General features: G+C 41.4%; 2 protein-coding genes across 4 annotated transcripts; one reads left to right on the top strand and one right to left on the bottom strand.

Moving 5' to 3' along the window:
- The first annotated feature begins 871 nt into the window (after positions 1–871).
- On the top strand, positions 872–5,650 carry eef2kmt (eukaryotic elongation factor 2 lysine methyltransferase). 2 transcript variants are annotated; one of them, XM_028600609.1, is made up of 8 exons: positions 872–1,073; positions 1,875–1,937; positions 2,023–2,103; positions 3,133–3,234; positions 3,472–3,605; positions 3,770–3,999; positions 5,206–5,343; positions 5,516–5,650. In XM_028600609.1, exons 1-8 carry the CDS (start codon positions 954–956, stop codon positions 5,611–5,613), a joined length of 966 nt encoding a protein of 321 aa, XP_028456410.1. In that variant the 5' UTR covers positions 872–953; the 3' UTR covers positions 5,614–5,650. The 2 variants fall into 2 exon arrangements, with proteins under 2 accessions (XP_028456410.1, XP_028456408.1); XM_028600607.1 differs by having other exon boundaries at positions 5,513–5,650.
- On the bottom strand, positions 5,618–14,726 carry alg1 (ALG1 chitobiosyldiphosphodolichol beta-mannosyltransferase). 2 transcript variants are annotated; one of them, XM_028600605.1, is made up of 13 exons: positions 14,414–14,726; positions 12,812–12,904; positions 12,606–12,709; positions 12,111–12,259; positions 11,722–11,811; positions 11,312–11,425; positions 10,874–10,983; positions 8,454–8,492; positions 7,677–7,736; positions 7,441–7,551; positions 6,968–7,082; positions 6,512–6,587; positions 5,618–6,269 (listed from the first exon to the last, which is right to left on the bottom strand). In XM_028600605.1, exons 1-13 carry the CDS (start codon positions 14,703–14,705, stop codon positions 6,138–6,140), a joined length of 1,485 nt encoding a protein of 494 aa, XP_028456406.1. In that variant the 5' UTR covers positions 14,706–14,726; the 3' UTR covers positions 5,618–6,137. The 2 variants fall into 2 exon arrangements, with proteins under 2 accessions (XP_028456406.1, XP_028456407.1); XM_028600606.1 differs by having other exon boundaries at positions 12,827–12,904.
- Between the last annotated feature and the right edge of the window lie 1,173 nt (positions 14,727–15,899).

The raw sequence follows: 15,899 nt of genomic DNA, 5'->3' as shown, positions 1-15,899 counted from the left end.
ATCATCATCATCATACATTGTGATGATAATAATGTACTTGTTACTCACCACTAAATGCCCAGTGTGTGTGTGTGCTGCTGCTGTCAGAGTTGTTGGTGAATGGGGAGTTGGCCCAACTGTAAAGAGATTTATCTCCTTCTTCAGTGACACAGCAAGAAAAGAGCGGGATGAAAACCTCCAACAGACTAAAAATAACAAAATATATTCTTGACAGATTATTAATGTTACACCCTCTAAGGCAAAATGTCTTGCCACAATGACAGATAGTAGCCTATGGGAGAAAAAAATAGTTCTTGTAGCTTTGTGTATTAAAACAACATATGATTAAAAACATTGTTACTGTCTTTCCTTGCATGACAAGAGAACATGTCATTCTTATTTTAATGTACTCACACTGTATGCCAGTGTGTTTTGGGGTGGATTTTAAAATCACACTCAATAGCCTACTTTTAAAACATTTCATAATTTCCCTTCCCCCCTTTTTAAAATGTTGTTCCTCTTCAAATCTTGTCAAGGTCATGGTATCTTTATTTGTCTCCCTTGGGAGAAATTTGTGTTTGGATAAGGGCAAGTTGCTGCATGGACAATACAAAAACATAGACAAAACATCAAAACAAAAAACAGTAAAACAATTGCCTCTCAAGGGCTGTTTAGGCCTATTTATTAATTTAATGGCTTAGTGCTGCTTTTTATACACTTTGTAGGCTATTCATTTATTTTCTTGTAGTTGTTTTTGATTGCATGCGTTAACGCCATACTACTTCCTGTATTTATTTTTTTTACAAATGCAGTGTGTTGTATTTTGTTTATTGAACAATATACGCATTTATATTTAAAAAAAAACTACACTACCCAGTAGGTCTAGCGACAAATTATAGCATTGCCTTGTGGGTAAGCGGGAAGTAAACAGTGAACACGCTTTTATATCATATGTCAATGTGAACACGTTGAACATGGAACATTCAGAGCAGAACCAAGCCTCAGACAGTAAAAGAGTAAATAAGACGGATATTTTACGGGACTTTCAAGTGTCTTTTTTTGCCATGAGTCGCCTGGTTTCATTTCCCTGGACCGTGAGTATGGCTACGTGCTAGCAAAGTATTTTAGCCCACCTCCATGCATAATTTAAAGCGAATGTCACTCTACAAACACATTCAGAAATGTCTAATTCCATAGATGGTATAACATAGGTCGATCCTTGATTTCTTGCTAAGTGGTAGACGTGCTCCCTGTCAGAATAAAACACAACATATATAAGTATTTCACAAATTAGCGGACTCTTTTGCAAAGTTTGGGGGAAAAAAGGTCGGATTTTAAACAAATAACTTCAACATTCTTCTGTTTAAACTGCAGTCCAGTTTGCAAAGAGACTGTGGACATCAGGGACCCAAGGTTGAATAAAATTTGAAATAAGAGTGGCTTGAATAAAATGTTGTATTTGTCACATACACAAACAGTATGTATAGTGAAATGCAGGGTGGTATACTCTTAATGATGTACTGAAAAAAACACGTGAATGATTCATAATAATTAGAATCATTTTTAAAATAAGAATTAGAGAAAGGATAAAAATTCAAAGTTGAGAAAATATAAATACATGTAACATAAGTATCAATATCTGTTTATTGATAATCTGTTAAATATATAAAGTAAATAGTGGAAGATTTCTTTTATTTTAATACAAGAGTCAAAAGGCTGATAAAAAAAGACGAATTCTGAGAGACAGTCAAATTATTGAGAACAATTTATTAATTTGAATTTAATTTTTCTTAATTCTGAAACTAATTTTAACACTAACATTAAAAAATACACCTCATTTAAGGCTTCAAACCAGTTCGTACTGTAGTTTCTAACTGATAAGTTCTACTTTTCAGTTTTTAGAAAAAGATCTTGAAAGCAACAAATCATCAAACCTGATTTCAGACATCCTAAAACAGGTAAGTCAGCATGCACACCCACCGTTCATAGTCTTCTAATCAGTTATCAATAAAATAAACAACGTGTGTTTTGTGTTTTTGACAGACGTGTCTTCACTCTTTGTGCCGGAAGTTTCCACCATCGTTTAGATACAGGAAGCTGTTCCTCTCTGAGCTCATCAGACGGGTGGGTGGTCTGTCAGTCTGTCTCGGAACAACATTCATATACAACGCTTACATTAGTTCCTAATACTTTCTTAATAATATCTTTAAAGTTTCCAGGAAATAATGACATTTGGGACTAATTATAGGAATTCTGAGACTATTAGTTTAGTTGAAAAGCAGTTGTTGATTTCCAGAGAAACTTTCTTAAAAGAACTCAATTGAATTTATAACTTTCAGTTATTTATGGCTACAACTAACGATTAATACTTTCATTATCAATCAATCTTCTAATTAAGTTCTCGATTAATAGATATTCTTTTTTTCTGTTAAATGTACAAAACTCTCTGCTAGAAAGCAAATGCACATAATTCCCAAAATGCCCAATTATTTCTTTAACGTTTGCTTACGTGCTAACGCTAGCATGTTGACATGCAACTTTAGCATTAATTAATGGTGTTGAATGCTGAACTAGGATATAACTAGTGGGCAGCGGTTCTGGGTCTTTTGTTCTTCCAGAGCCGGGGAGTAAATCTCAAAGCGTGCATAAAAAGTGATCAGTTCATCTTGGAGCGATGCAGACATTACCCCAAGCACTGCTGGTTGTCCTTATGTAGTCGGGGATATTTCATAGTCCAGCCCAACACTTGTCATATTCAATATTGCGACTATTATTGCCTTCACACCCCCAGCCGGCCCCGTCAGACACCGCCTACCAAGAGTCTGGGTCTGCCGAGGTTTCTTCCCAAGAGGGAGTTTTTCCTCGCCACTGTCGCAATAGCCATTTATAATGCTTGCTCTTGAGGGAATTACTGTAATTGTTGGGGCTTTGTAAATTGTAAATTATAGAGTGTGGTCTAGACCTACTCTATCTGTAAAGTATCTTGAGATAACTCTGTTATGATTTGATACTATAAATAAAATTGAATTGAATATTACAATATCCAAAATCTAAGATATCATTTAGTCTCATATCACGATATTGATTTATTTTGATATATTGCCCAGCCCTTCACAAATGTGACGTAGTTCCTCTTGTGTGATCTGTGCCCAGGAGGAAGCTGCAGGCTGCGATCCTCTTGACGAGCTGTATGACGTTCTGGCTGAAGTGGTGGGAGCCGAAGACACGACCGAGTGCTACAAGAGCTACTTACTGGTACCAAACTCCTCATTCACAGCCAGGAAATAAACACAGAGGTGTATTTCCTCACACAGGGGGACTTTTGTCAGTCTTTCTTAAAGCTGTATCATGACACTGAGCTTTATTAAAAGACAAATGACTATCAACAGGACATCACTGGTTAAGTTCTAACCCGGGGATCCAAAATGTCGTCAAGACAAGACATGAATGCCATCCCTCCTGACTTTAACATCTGGTTGTTTTGTCCTGCAGCCCAGCGGTGATGCTGTCAGCCTGCTGGAAAACGTAGCTTTGATCTCAGAGGGGACCACCGGCTTGGTGACCTGGGAGGCCGCTCTCTACCTGGCAGAGTGGGCTCTGGATCACCGGCAGGCCTTCACTGGCAGGTACCCCTAAAACCACCACCAGAACAACTTCAGCTATGAAAGAAAGAAAGTATTGTATTTAATAAAAATGAAAAAAAAAAGAGACCCAATTTCTTCTTTCTTCTTTATGACTGCATCCCTCAACTCTTTGTTAATATGTCCCTCTCCTCTTCTCCGGTCTGCAGGACCATTCTGGAGCTGGGCAGCGGTGTTGGGTTGACCGGCATCACCATCTGTCGCTCCTGCAGCCCCAACAGATACGTCTTCAGCGACTGTCACCCCAGAGTCCTGCAGAAACTGAGAGACAACGTCCGGCTCAACGGTCTGAGCGAGCACAGTGTGGAGGAGATGGACTGGGCGACAGCGACAGAGGAACACATCAGACAGATCGGGGCTGACACGGTCGTTGCTGCAGGTCAGCCTTGTAAACTCCACAAAGAACAACCTGTACAGTCAGCCGCCTGCCTCAGTCAGTCTAGTCCATATCCACGACGTTCCAATTCCGGGATTGTTCAGGTGCTGCCGGAAATTCCGCCGGATGTCACTCTTTTTAGGCCGGATGTCCCGTCACTTTCCCCTCTCTTTGTGTTGGCGTTCTAAACTCTGGTGGATTTCTGAGGACTATGGTGAACTGCTCCTCAGATCTCTGCAGGGTAAATCCAGACAGCTAGCTAGACTATCTGTCCAATCTGAGTTTTCTGTTGCACGAGTAAAACAACTTTTGGACGTACACGTGTTCCACCCAAACAAGTTCCTTCCCGAGGCTATTTTGCAGAGGCACCGTCATGTGTGTGGGATTGGTTTAAAGAAATGCCAATAAACCAGAGTACGTTTATCTCCCCATCTCGGAATGCTGCGTGTGGACTAGCCAGACCTTCCTCTGCAGCGCTGCGGAGGAAGGTCTGGTAGAGTCCGGATCGGGCCGACTTTTTCTGTCTGAGCCCGGCCCGCGTCCGACAGAGCCGTGTCCTAACCTGGCCCGAGCACGACCGACATGAAGAAATTTGTGTCAGAGCCCGACACAGTTAAAATCTCATCTTTTTTCCCCTCATACTAATGACACATGTAGGCTACGTTTGTTTGTGTGGAAAGCCCTTTTTTATTAAGCAACTGTAGGAAGGCATTCGGAAATGTCAACAGATGAGCGCATCAGCGCACACGGGGCAATAAGTGCGCGTTAATCAGCTGTTAAAATGTTCAACGTGTTAACCTTTCCTGATCGCTTCATTTCTGACCGCGATCAGAAAACCAGGTGACACTCGTTACCTCCAGGGCCGACGTTTTAACATGAATAACCACTAACTCTGCTCCGGTTGCATCTAGAAAACGTCTGCTTCCTCTTTCTCCATCTCTCTTCTGCCCACTTACCACACACACACTAACCCACACGCACTGAGCTGTCTTAAAAAGGAGCCACAGCACCATTTTACAACAAATGCCTTATCACGCTGATGTGACCGAGCCCGACCCGACCCCGACCATCATTTCTAAATATCTGTCCGAACCCGGCCCGGCCCGGCGGGTACCGTCGGCCTCGGGTCGGGTATCCATGCCTTATCTGGCAATGCAAGACTACATTGTCATGCATGCATGATGCGGTGGTTTCTTCCCTGTGGTGCAGATGTGGTGTATGACCCAGATGTTGCAGAGAGTCTGGTGAAGCTGCTGTCCAAGATCCTGAGGGTTTCGTCTCCTGAAGTCTTCATCTGCTCCACCATAAGGAACCAGGAGACATACGGCGGCTTTAAGCAGCAGCTCGGTAAGAGATTTCTGAAGATCTGTCTGAGTAAAGTCGGTCTTAGTTCTGCTCTTAAAAAGGGAATCCAAACCTGCCGGTCTTTATGGATGAGGCTGCTGTTTTATTTCTACTTATTGACACGTTTGGGATGCCGTTACCTGTTAACTGACTGAATGTTTCCTTTTGACAGAAGAAGCAGGAATCAGCCATCGTGTGATGACAGGAGCCGTCAGCCACGTGTTTCCTTACAAGAGAGTCTCTGCTATAGAAATGATTAAACTGTACAGGTGACAACTCTAGCACAATAAAGATTTTATTTACAAATGTACATCGTATCAAAGTCTCCTTTTTTATACATTCAAGTGCTCTTAAGGAGGAAAAAAAAAAAGCGCTGGAATGAAACTGTTTTTACTTACAGGTGAAGAGTTTCTCACCTGGGCATTAGTCAAATTATCCAAAGAATCCTCAACCTTTGTGTTACAAGACATTAAAACAAAAGATGCACCTACTGTCTTTCATCCCAAATATTCTAACACGACTACTCTGCCGTTCATCCCCGTTAACACATTTTGGTCATTAAAGTCCCACTCTGGTGTCCCATCAGCGATATTTTTTCCCGCCCACTATGGCCACGCTAAGCCGCCCTTCAATAGCTACTATTAGTCAGGCGTCCATGATTACGCAAGGCAACGTAACCCGATTTGTACAGGTCCTATCCCCTGACCAATCGGCTATCCTAACCTTCACCACTCGAGGTGAAATGCCTAACCCCAATCGATCAAGCTGCTTCGTAGGGCGGGTAATTTTGCGTCCCATCACGGAGCAGAGATCAGAGGCAGGACGTTGTGGTCCCAGTTGTCGTCCCAGCGCTGCCCTCTGCTGGTGCGGAGGTTCCTCCTGAACACTCCCAGTCTGCCGCCTGAACCGGGAAAGTCTGACAGGAGAGACTGGAAACACACAAAGACAAATCAACATCATTTAAATGAAGCTCAAGCAATGAAAAAAAAAAAAAAAAAAAAGAAAAAGTGCTACAATTGCCTGGGCCCAGTATATACTCTTTGTTGTATACCTCTGTTGAAAACCCAGAATTAAATCCTACCCAGAAGTGAAGCGTTGTCGTTCCTCAACATGAGCCAGCAGTTCATGTTCGTGGGTGTGTATTTTGGGGTTTTGCAGGTATTCCCCTTACCTTGAGCTGCTCTGCGAGCTCCCGAGAGTCTCTGAAGATCAGTCCGTTCTCCTCGTGCTTCACCAGCTCGTGTAAACTGAGGACAAAAGAAAAGAAACTGTCCCCGTTTAGCTTGGAAACCCATTTCAGTATTCAGTAACAATTTAACAGGTTGTCTGAGCCGTTGAGTTTATTTTTGAATTTCTTTGATTCAAATCTTTCATAAATCATCTGCTAAAAATGCAGCAATGTGAATGTCAACAACTCAATTCTACCGGCTATAACAGTATGATAACTGACTTCAGAAATCTGAGCCGGAGGACACAGTACAACAAATGGACTCTCCTAAATTAAAACAAAAACAAAGGCCTAAAAGTCTAGAGCTCTGTAAGCGTCTTTTCCAGTCTGCAGTATTCATGGTGCTCATGCTCGGTGTTTTTGTATGTAAAATCTAAAAGCAGCCTGGATGGAGCTCACCAGTTGAAGTGGATGGCGCAGACGGGCAGGCAGCAGCCGAACATGTCCACCACCTTCATGGGGAGATCCAGACCGCTGGAGGACTTGTGGAGACAAACGCCCAGATCAGCTGAACCTGGCGACACAAACACACAACCATACAATAACATGTTTAACTGTGCTCTTTCCAGTGTAAACATCTTGTAGCGTTCACTGCCAGCTTTAAGGTTTTTTTTCCTTCTTTTTAGCTTATCACAGGGCACATACACAAATTATTGACCGGGTAAATTCACGTGAACGCCCCCTCAAGTTGGATCGTCGTACTTCCCAATGTTCCAACGACGTTCCCTCAGACAGCTCAGACTTTGGTCGTGTCAGATTGCTGGGACATGAGCCTGACGTGTCAAATTGCCTCCACATTTACGTAAAGAGATGCAGCTCTGAGAGGGGTTGAAAGCACCCACAGTGAGTCCCTAATGTTTATCAATTCTTACCTAACAAGACCGGATAGTCTTCTGCCTCCAGCCAGGGAGTGCAGATCTTCACATGCTCCAAATGCAGAGAGTCAATCAACTTCCTGTAGTATTCCTTCTGGGGACCTTTACCTGTGCGCACACACACACACGCAAACACACACACACACACACACACACACACACACACACACACACGTAAACTAAAACTTTATTGAAATGAGACATGGACAAACAGTGAGGCAGCAGAGGGTTACCTGTGATCACACAGACTAAAGATGGTAAGGAAGCTCCTCCTTCAATGAAACCTTCGTACTCTGTTGAGAACAAACAGGAGACAAGTTAGTGGTGGAAAGTAACTAAGTACATTGACTCAAGTACAAATTTGGAGGTACTTTACTTGAGTATTTCCATTTTATGCTCCTTCATACTTCTACTCCACTACTTACATCTCAGAGGGAAATGGTACTTTCTACTCCACTACATTTATTGGCATGAAAATGTCACTTTGAGGTTTTTTAACATTAATATGAGTTCCCCCAGCCTGCTTATGGTCCCCCAGTGGCTAGACATGGTGATAGGTGTAAACCGAGCCCTGGGTATCCTGCTCTGCTTTTGAGAAAATGAAAGCTCAGATGGGCCGATCTGGAATCAAGCAAGGTTACCTCCCCTCTCTCTGCTTTGTCCGCCCAGAGAATTTGGCCCACCCATGAGAGAGAGAGAGAGAGACATCATGGTTTTCAAATGAGCAAAGTGGCAGTTGGTCAAGGCCACTAAGGTCTACATAAAAGCATCCAAAGAGCACCATGTCATGGGACCTTTAAAAACATAAGTTACTTTCCAGATTCAGATTACTGATACAACATATATACAACTAATAAATGATTATGTATTTGTATAGGTACCCAGAAGTAGAGGCATAAACCTCCAAGTATACGGCTGCTCTACCCACAGAGCCAACCCGGCCACTGGTATTGTTAGAGTACTCCACCAGCGTGGAACCCATTCACAGTCCAGAAGGGAAATTCTCGTACCTTCAAGAGCCGTCAGCAGGATGGAGAAGTCTTCATCCTCTGTGGAGAGAAGGAACATTTGTTTGATTAGAAACATACCGACAGTGACACATTCAAATTTAATTATTTTCATTATTAATTCATCAAATCAGAAAAATATCAGAAAACAGTGAAATGGTTTATTCACACAGCGCAGAAACAAACCATGTTTGGTTCTGTTCTAATAAACACTTTCTGACACACGACCACAGATATATTAATAAATACCAAACTAAAAACTATTCATCAGAAGTGTATGCAACTGGTCTTGGAGTTTTTAGTTGCAGTCATCCTCATTTTTTGTTGTTTGAAAAAAATTTAAAACTGTTGAAATCCAAAAACTTTGTCACAGTGCCTTTCATCAGACACCAAAACTACACACCAAGTTTCCTGCCATATCTCGGTTAGCTTCCTTTTCTGGCATGATTTTTAACTTCTACTGTAACCATAGCCTTTCTTTAAAGAGGAACAAATATATATTATTACTACAACTGGATGTCCCGTCATACAAAACTTGCAGCACTGCATATTGGAAAAATTGCAGGAAAACACATATCTGATGTGATAACAGATTTTAGTGACTTGTAATATTTTGGTCACATCATACTTCATTGTCAGTTTTTCTGCAAAATGGCACCCTAATGTGCATACAGTTAAAAGAAAATATCCAACCCTGCTGGTTGTAGTGTGCAGACTGCTACTAAAAATGAATCCACACCTTTGACAATCAGTGGTATCATTCTCTTTTCTACAGTAAAAAAAATAACTTTGTTATATGGAAAAATAAATACCAAACTGAAAGTTTTTCATCACGACAATCGATTTATAGCTCATCTAAATGATACACGAGATGCAGGTTGATTCAGTAAGTCCTTTTTGTGGTGGAATTTCCAGGAAACACCATGTTGAGGTGTGATGAGACTAAAGGAAAGGCTTAGACAACATCAGAGGCCTGTACTACCAAACAAGATTTGGCATTAACGAGCTAACTTCAGGTTCAACCCAGGGTTTTGTGTATCATGAAGGTGGATCACTTGTTACCGGGTTCAATCACCGTGGTAACTAATGCTGAACACCTAACTTGCTCGGGAGCAGGTTATGTTGGAGATTAGAGATCAACCGGTGTAAAAGCACCGCCTACCGACCAATCAATACTCGACTGATAACGGCGTCACCGTTCTGGTGGAGCTCGGTGCGCGGAGAAAAGAGAGGGGTGCTCAGAAAAGTGAAAACATTTAGAGACCAACAACCCCGTTAACATTCCCTGATGGGTATTTTTATGAAAGATATAAATTTTCAGCGGAGGGAATTACATATCGGCTATTTGTCGGATTCTTAGCCGTGTGTTGCTTGAATTATGCTTTTATATTTTTTATTTGTCTCACAATCGCTTACCACTGCCAGGGTTGCAACTGAAATAATAGGTTAAAGCAACGACAGTTTATGGAAAGCACAAGTGTAATTATGATCAGATCTTGGTCCTGACTGATGGGGAAGTGATATTGATAAGCGTTGTGATTTACGCATCTACAGCGTTGGCTTTTTTTTGCCAGCTTTACCTCCTGTTTTAGAAAGCAGCGAGGGTATTCATATGTAAAACTGTGTCTGTGTTCTTCATATTTATGTAGAATTATAGTTTGCTCTTCTTATGTAAAATATGCGGCTCTGGTAGTTGTTTGCGATTGGTCGTGCTGTGCAAACACCGCCTCTTTAATGTGAACGCGCGCATCGCTGGACTGGGAAACCCTGAGTTGATTAAACTAGTTGTTAACCACCGTTGTGACACAGATTGTGCGGGATTGCGGTTGTTAGGTTAGTGAAGCCGGGTAACTGAAAGAAATCCAGGGCGTGTTGATCCTGCTTCGTAGTACAGGCCTCAGGTCATTCATAGGTCACAGAGAATATTCAGCCAGTCTCTAATAACCAAACCTGGTCATGTAGAATTAGGTCTGTCTCTCTACAGATTCAAGGAGTGTAAACAGCTGTAAGATAAGTGGATGTTTTGTTTCATGACGGTCTCCTTTTGGAGGTCGGTGGGCCTGCCACGCTTCAGCATACTTCCCAGAGAGAGAGGCTGAACTAGGCTTTAACATGTTTAGGCGCCTGCAATATCTTTGTTTACCTTAAAAGGTTAAGCTAAATGTTAACGCCTCCAGCATGAGTTTGAATACACCTTCAGGAAGACTGGTACTTCAGAGAACTGGGATGCAATGCACAACAACACGTCGTGGTTAAACTGTACCACCTGCTTAATTCTCTCCTCAATTCGAGTGTTCATTAAATGCTCCTGTGTAATTCGTTAACATCTCTAGAATCTTCTTCACATATGTGAAATGAGTTGTGCTGCTCCTGAGCTTTTCCATAACACTCTGAAAGCCTCCTCCTCCTCCTCATCCTCTCACCTGTCCAGCTGGTGCTGCTGAGCAGCAGCGCCGGTCGCTCCGTCCTCAACGTCACAGTGTCTCCAGCGAGGTCACAAACTGAGAAAACTGTCCCCTCCACCTCCTCAGACCTGAAAGACACACAGCAGGTGAGTCATGGCAGTGTGTGCTCTTCAGGGTAAACCAGTGTGGTGCAGCTACACCAGGGTCTTATACTGTATGTTCTGGTCTTTGGAAACTTGGAGATCTGGACTGAAGTTTGAAATAAACCTCTGTGGCTTTGAACAAAGCATTTATTGTTGATAACAAACATAAATTATATTAACATCAATCCAGCAGAGAGGAAGATACACAAAGAGAGAAAATGTCTACATATATTTGTATATAATGTTTCCTGGACAAAATGCCTCTGTGGCACTCTTAGAAACGGACGTGAAATGCTCCTGTAGGGTTTCTCACTCTTTGCTCTGGAACTGAGGATACGTCTCGGCCAGTCTCATGAAGAGCTCGTGCTGCAGCTTCAGTGGAGTCTCTCTGAAGATGGAGGCAGGTCTGTCGTACAGAGTCGTTGCCCTGCAAACCGTCAAAACGGTCACTTTTCACTTCCCTTCATACAGTTAAAATAATTGGGCTGAAAGGTATAGCAGGGTTTTATCTTCCAGCTCATGTTTAAATCCAATCGCCATGAAATTAACTGTGTCCCCAGATGGGACAAACTTTTAGCTCCATTACTGGTGAGACTCAAAGCTAAATTGTCCCTATGGGGGATATTTACTAAGTCTGAACTTTTCATCAGGGACATTAGTGAGCTAGTGAGCCTTCAGAACTTTATTTTGTTATATTTATGATAAGTGCAAAACACATCATACTTGATGCCCCAGTTTTTCTGCAAGTCAACCTTCATTGCATTGGTAACACACAGGTTGTGAGTGGCCAGAGGACCGAAGAAGTGTTCATACCTGGAAGAAGAAAATTCACTGTCAGAGTATTTTGTGACTTATTGGGCCATAATCAACACGTTAGACACCCAGAAATTATTTAACATATAAAAGTTCAAGAATATGTTTTCTTGTAGACTTGGCAACACAAGGACCACAGCACCACACATCTATAATTCATCTCAATAAAATTAATTTGTGATCTCAAGATAACAGCCCAGAAACCACAGACTGGCTTCTGTAAAGCCTAGACCCTAGTAATTATTAATCTATCTAAAAACTAAACAGTAAAGTGCCAACATCCGCCTCCCAGCACTCACCACTTTGCCAGTCGGACCAGTGGGTGTGTCTGGCCGTGGCTCAGAGCCATGACGGTGTAGCCGTAGTTGTGCCAGTCGATGACGAATCTGCTGCCACGCAGGACGCACACAAGCCAAGCCACTGCAATGCTGGGCAGGCCCGGGGGATTCTGGGATACAAACACAGACATTATCAGGAGCAGAGTTACAGTCACTTAATAAAAGTATTACGTTAGAAGTTACTTATTGGATATATGCACTATAATTAATCTGAAGTGGATTTGTAGTAAATAGGACAAAATATAAAATCTGAATTTAATAAAAATACTGGTATATGACCCCTAAGTACTCACAGTTTGGATCATACATTTATTTATTTATAAAAAGGCAACAAAAAAAAGTGCCTGCTAGTTAATTTTCAAATGCAGTCCATCCATCTATAGATGCAAGCGACTTTGAGATCGTGAAAAGCCCTATATAAATTCAATTTATTATAGATGCAAGCTGAACATATACCTGCATCAGTATATGAGACTGGGTTTCCATCTTCAGCAGCACATGCAGGAGCTGTAGACACTGAAGGATCACCTTTGTCACATACGTGAGGACTTTTGGTCCCACTGGAAAAGTAGAAGCAACAAAGCCCTTTGTGAAAACGACTTAATCATTTTTTTGTAATTTTTCATTACCCATGGAAAAATCCCCAACAGTGAGAGTAATACCGTGTTTCCAGTTACCTCGAACACCTTTCACTTCTATTATGGGCACTATCCTTATTTTCTCCTCTCTCAGCACGTCTTGATGAGGTTTGGTATCTAAAATGAGAAAAGAATACATGACTTTTACAACTCAACTGATGCAGGATTTGTGTGGACTTCTGCATTAATGATCGCTTTTATTATTTATGCGCTGCTCAGCTAGCCTAGAAATCTAGACTACCCTAGTGGCAGCAAATTTATTTGGCAGCCAGGGGGGGTCTAGGCACTCTCCGTTGACTTTCAAGCTGCAAAAACCAAATTTTGGTCAGGCCAATCACATTGTGTATAGAGTCGGTGGGCGGGGCTTATGGCTGCTGCTGCTGGGAACAGCGGACTATTGGAAGACTTGGAGTTAAGCTTTTCTTTGATAAAAGAACAAAGAACGGCACAGAAATCATTCTTAAAAAAGGAAGATGTGTTCGGAGTTTTGCCGACCGGATACGGCAAAAATTTAATCTATCAACTAGCTCCGCTACCTTCTTTGTTGCTCTGCCTGGTTGTAGCGCTATCCTATTACGTGCAGAGGGAATTTGAAAGACAACCGTTTATCCCGCCCCTCGGATCGAGCTCCGTCAATGGTGAGTTCCCAGACCCTACATCTGTATGTGGGTCTGGCTTGTCAGGCTACTGCTCAGCTCGAGGAATGAGAAATTTAAAAAGGAACACGCCGACTTATTGGGAATTTAGCTTATTCACCGTAACCCCCAGAGTTAGACAAGTCGATACATATCCTTCTCATCTCCGTGTGTGCTGTAATGCTGTCTGACGGCTCCAGCGGCATCAGGCCATCACAGAACATACAGGTGAATGGTTCCAGCAATCCTACTGCTCCGAATAAGTGACAAAATAACGCCAACATGTTCCTATTTACATGTTGTGATTTATAGAGTCACAGCGTGTACAAAAAAACAACGTAATATGAGACACAGCCATCTTCTAACAGTAAACAAACCGGGAACTATATTCTCAGGCGGAAGAATATAGTACTTGGACGGAGTGATATGCTCGCAGCAAGCCTGTCTGAGAATATAGTTCCCGGTTTGTTTACTGTTAGAAGATGGCTGTGTCTCATGTTACGTTGTTTTTTGTACACGCTGTGACTATACAAATCACAACATGTAAATAGGAACATGTTAGCGTTATTTTGTCACTTTTGTCACAATTCGGAGCAGTAGGCTAGTTGGAACCAGTTACCTGCAGGATCTGTGCTAGGCTAAGCTAATGCTGGAACCGTCAGACAGCGTTACAGCACGCACGGAGATGAGAAGGGTATGTATCGACTTGTCTTACTCTGGGGGATACGGTGAATAAGCTAAATTCCCAATAAGTCGGCGTGTTCCTTTAAAGTATTGATGCAGCTAGTGCCCGATTATTTGGCAAGAGTCCCACCGTACAGACATACTTGTACTTAACTTGAGCATTTCCATTTGATGCTACTTTATACTTCTACTTCCCTACCTTGTTGTGACACTGTAAAAAGTGACGCTTATTGATGAACAGCATGAGGTGAAGTTTGTTAGGGAATTAGATGAATGTATAAATGACAGTATGAAACTTCATTCTTACCTAAAAACCCGACAAAGGTAACGTTATATCCGTGCTTGCTGAGGGACAGAGCGTGATACTGCATCCGAGGGCTGCGACCGATATCCCCCAACACAAGCACACACATCCGCCGGTCTGTACCGCCGTTCCGCCGCCTCAAACTCCACAACCACAGTGACACCAGTACGGTAACAACAGTCAGAGACACAACCGACCACGTTACACCTGAACCTGCGGTATAAAACGCAATTAAAAGCGCCGCAATGAACGCAAACACAGCCAGAGAAGCCGTGTAGGTGCAGAGCGTCGCCATGTTTGTTGTGACTTGTGATGACGTGGCTCACCGGAGGAGGACAAGATCCGATTTAAAGGGACCGCAGACTTTATGATGCGTTCAAGAAAACATTTATGTATATTGTATTTTGGTTGTATTTTTTAGGTCAAGCACTGAACAAAGCATTTTACTGCACAATGTAAGGATATGTTATATATGATAAAACTTGAAACTTTAAGACTTGACTGTCACTTATTTTTTAATGAAAATGTTCTATCTGCCTTTATTATTTCATGAATTTATCCTAAATACATTTTTGTTTTACATGGAAACATGTTTTGTTCGTTTTTTGATCACAGCAGGAATGATAAGGACTTATTCTGCCTGGTAAATCAAATGTTGTATTGATAAATGTATTTCAGAGTAGGCCTAAACCTTTTTCCTTGCTCTGGTTAATGAAATAAACAAAATAAAAAAATCTCTATTATGTTTAATTACAATGTGAACAGAAAAGCTGTCAAGATATAGTATTTGTTATATGTATATTGGTGTTATTTACTTACTTACACTCTTTACTTTACTTAAAACCAGACATAGAAGTGTATGCAACCTGTCTTGGAGATTTAGTTGCAAACATTATACTTTGCAAATTTTGCAATATGTTTACATTTTGCCTCAGAGCAGCAACAAGAAAATGAATATGGAATGGAATATAAATAAAGGAATATGGTGGTCTCTGAAAACAATGCAATAGACTTCACTCTATCTCTCTTAAACACGTTAGAGAGGTAATGTAAGACGTGCAGTGCTGGGATCTAAGTACATTTACTGAAGTATATACTGTATTTAAGTACAATTTTGAATTTTCTGCTACTTTATACTTCCACTCCACTACATTTCTCTGACATTTGTTACTAGCTACTTTTGACTACTTTTTAATGTTGAGATTATTACAAAATATAAATCAAATAATAAATGATGATGTTTTATTATGGATTAAGTAAGATAATACGATGCAGTAAATAAAGTAGTACTTTAACTCCAGTTTTACCAACTGCAACATTCAAGTCATGAACACTTTAATGCATCAGTAATTATATTGTCAACTAACTATATTGTTATTCTTAAATGGGCCATTCTGCATAATGAGTAGGCTACTTGTGTTATGCCAATATTTAGCCACTGTGCTTTTGACCGCAGTACTTGTAGTTGTAAGTAGAATATCTGGGTACC

This window comes from Perca flavescens, chromosome 15, assembly GCF_004354835.1.
Source record: "Perca flavescens isolate YP-PL-M2 chromosome 15, PFLA_1.0, whole genome shotgun sequence".
Taxonomy (NCBI): Eukaryota; Metazoa; Chordata; class Actinopteri; order Perciformes; family Percidae; genus Perca; species Perca flavescens.
This window is presented reverse-complemented; position numbering and strand designations above follow the sequence as displayed.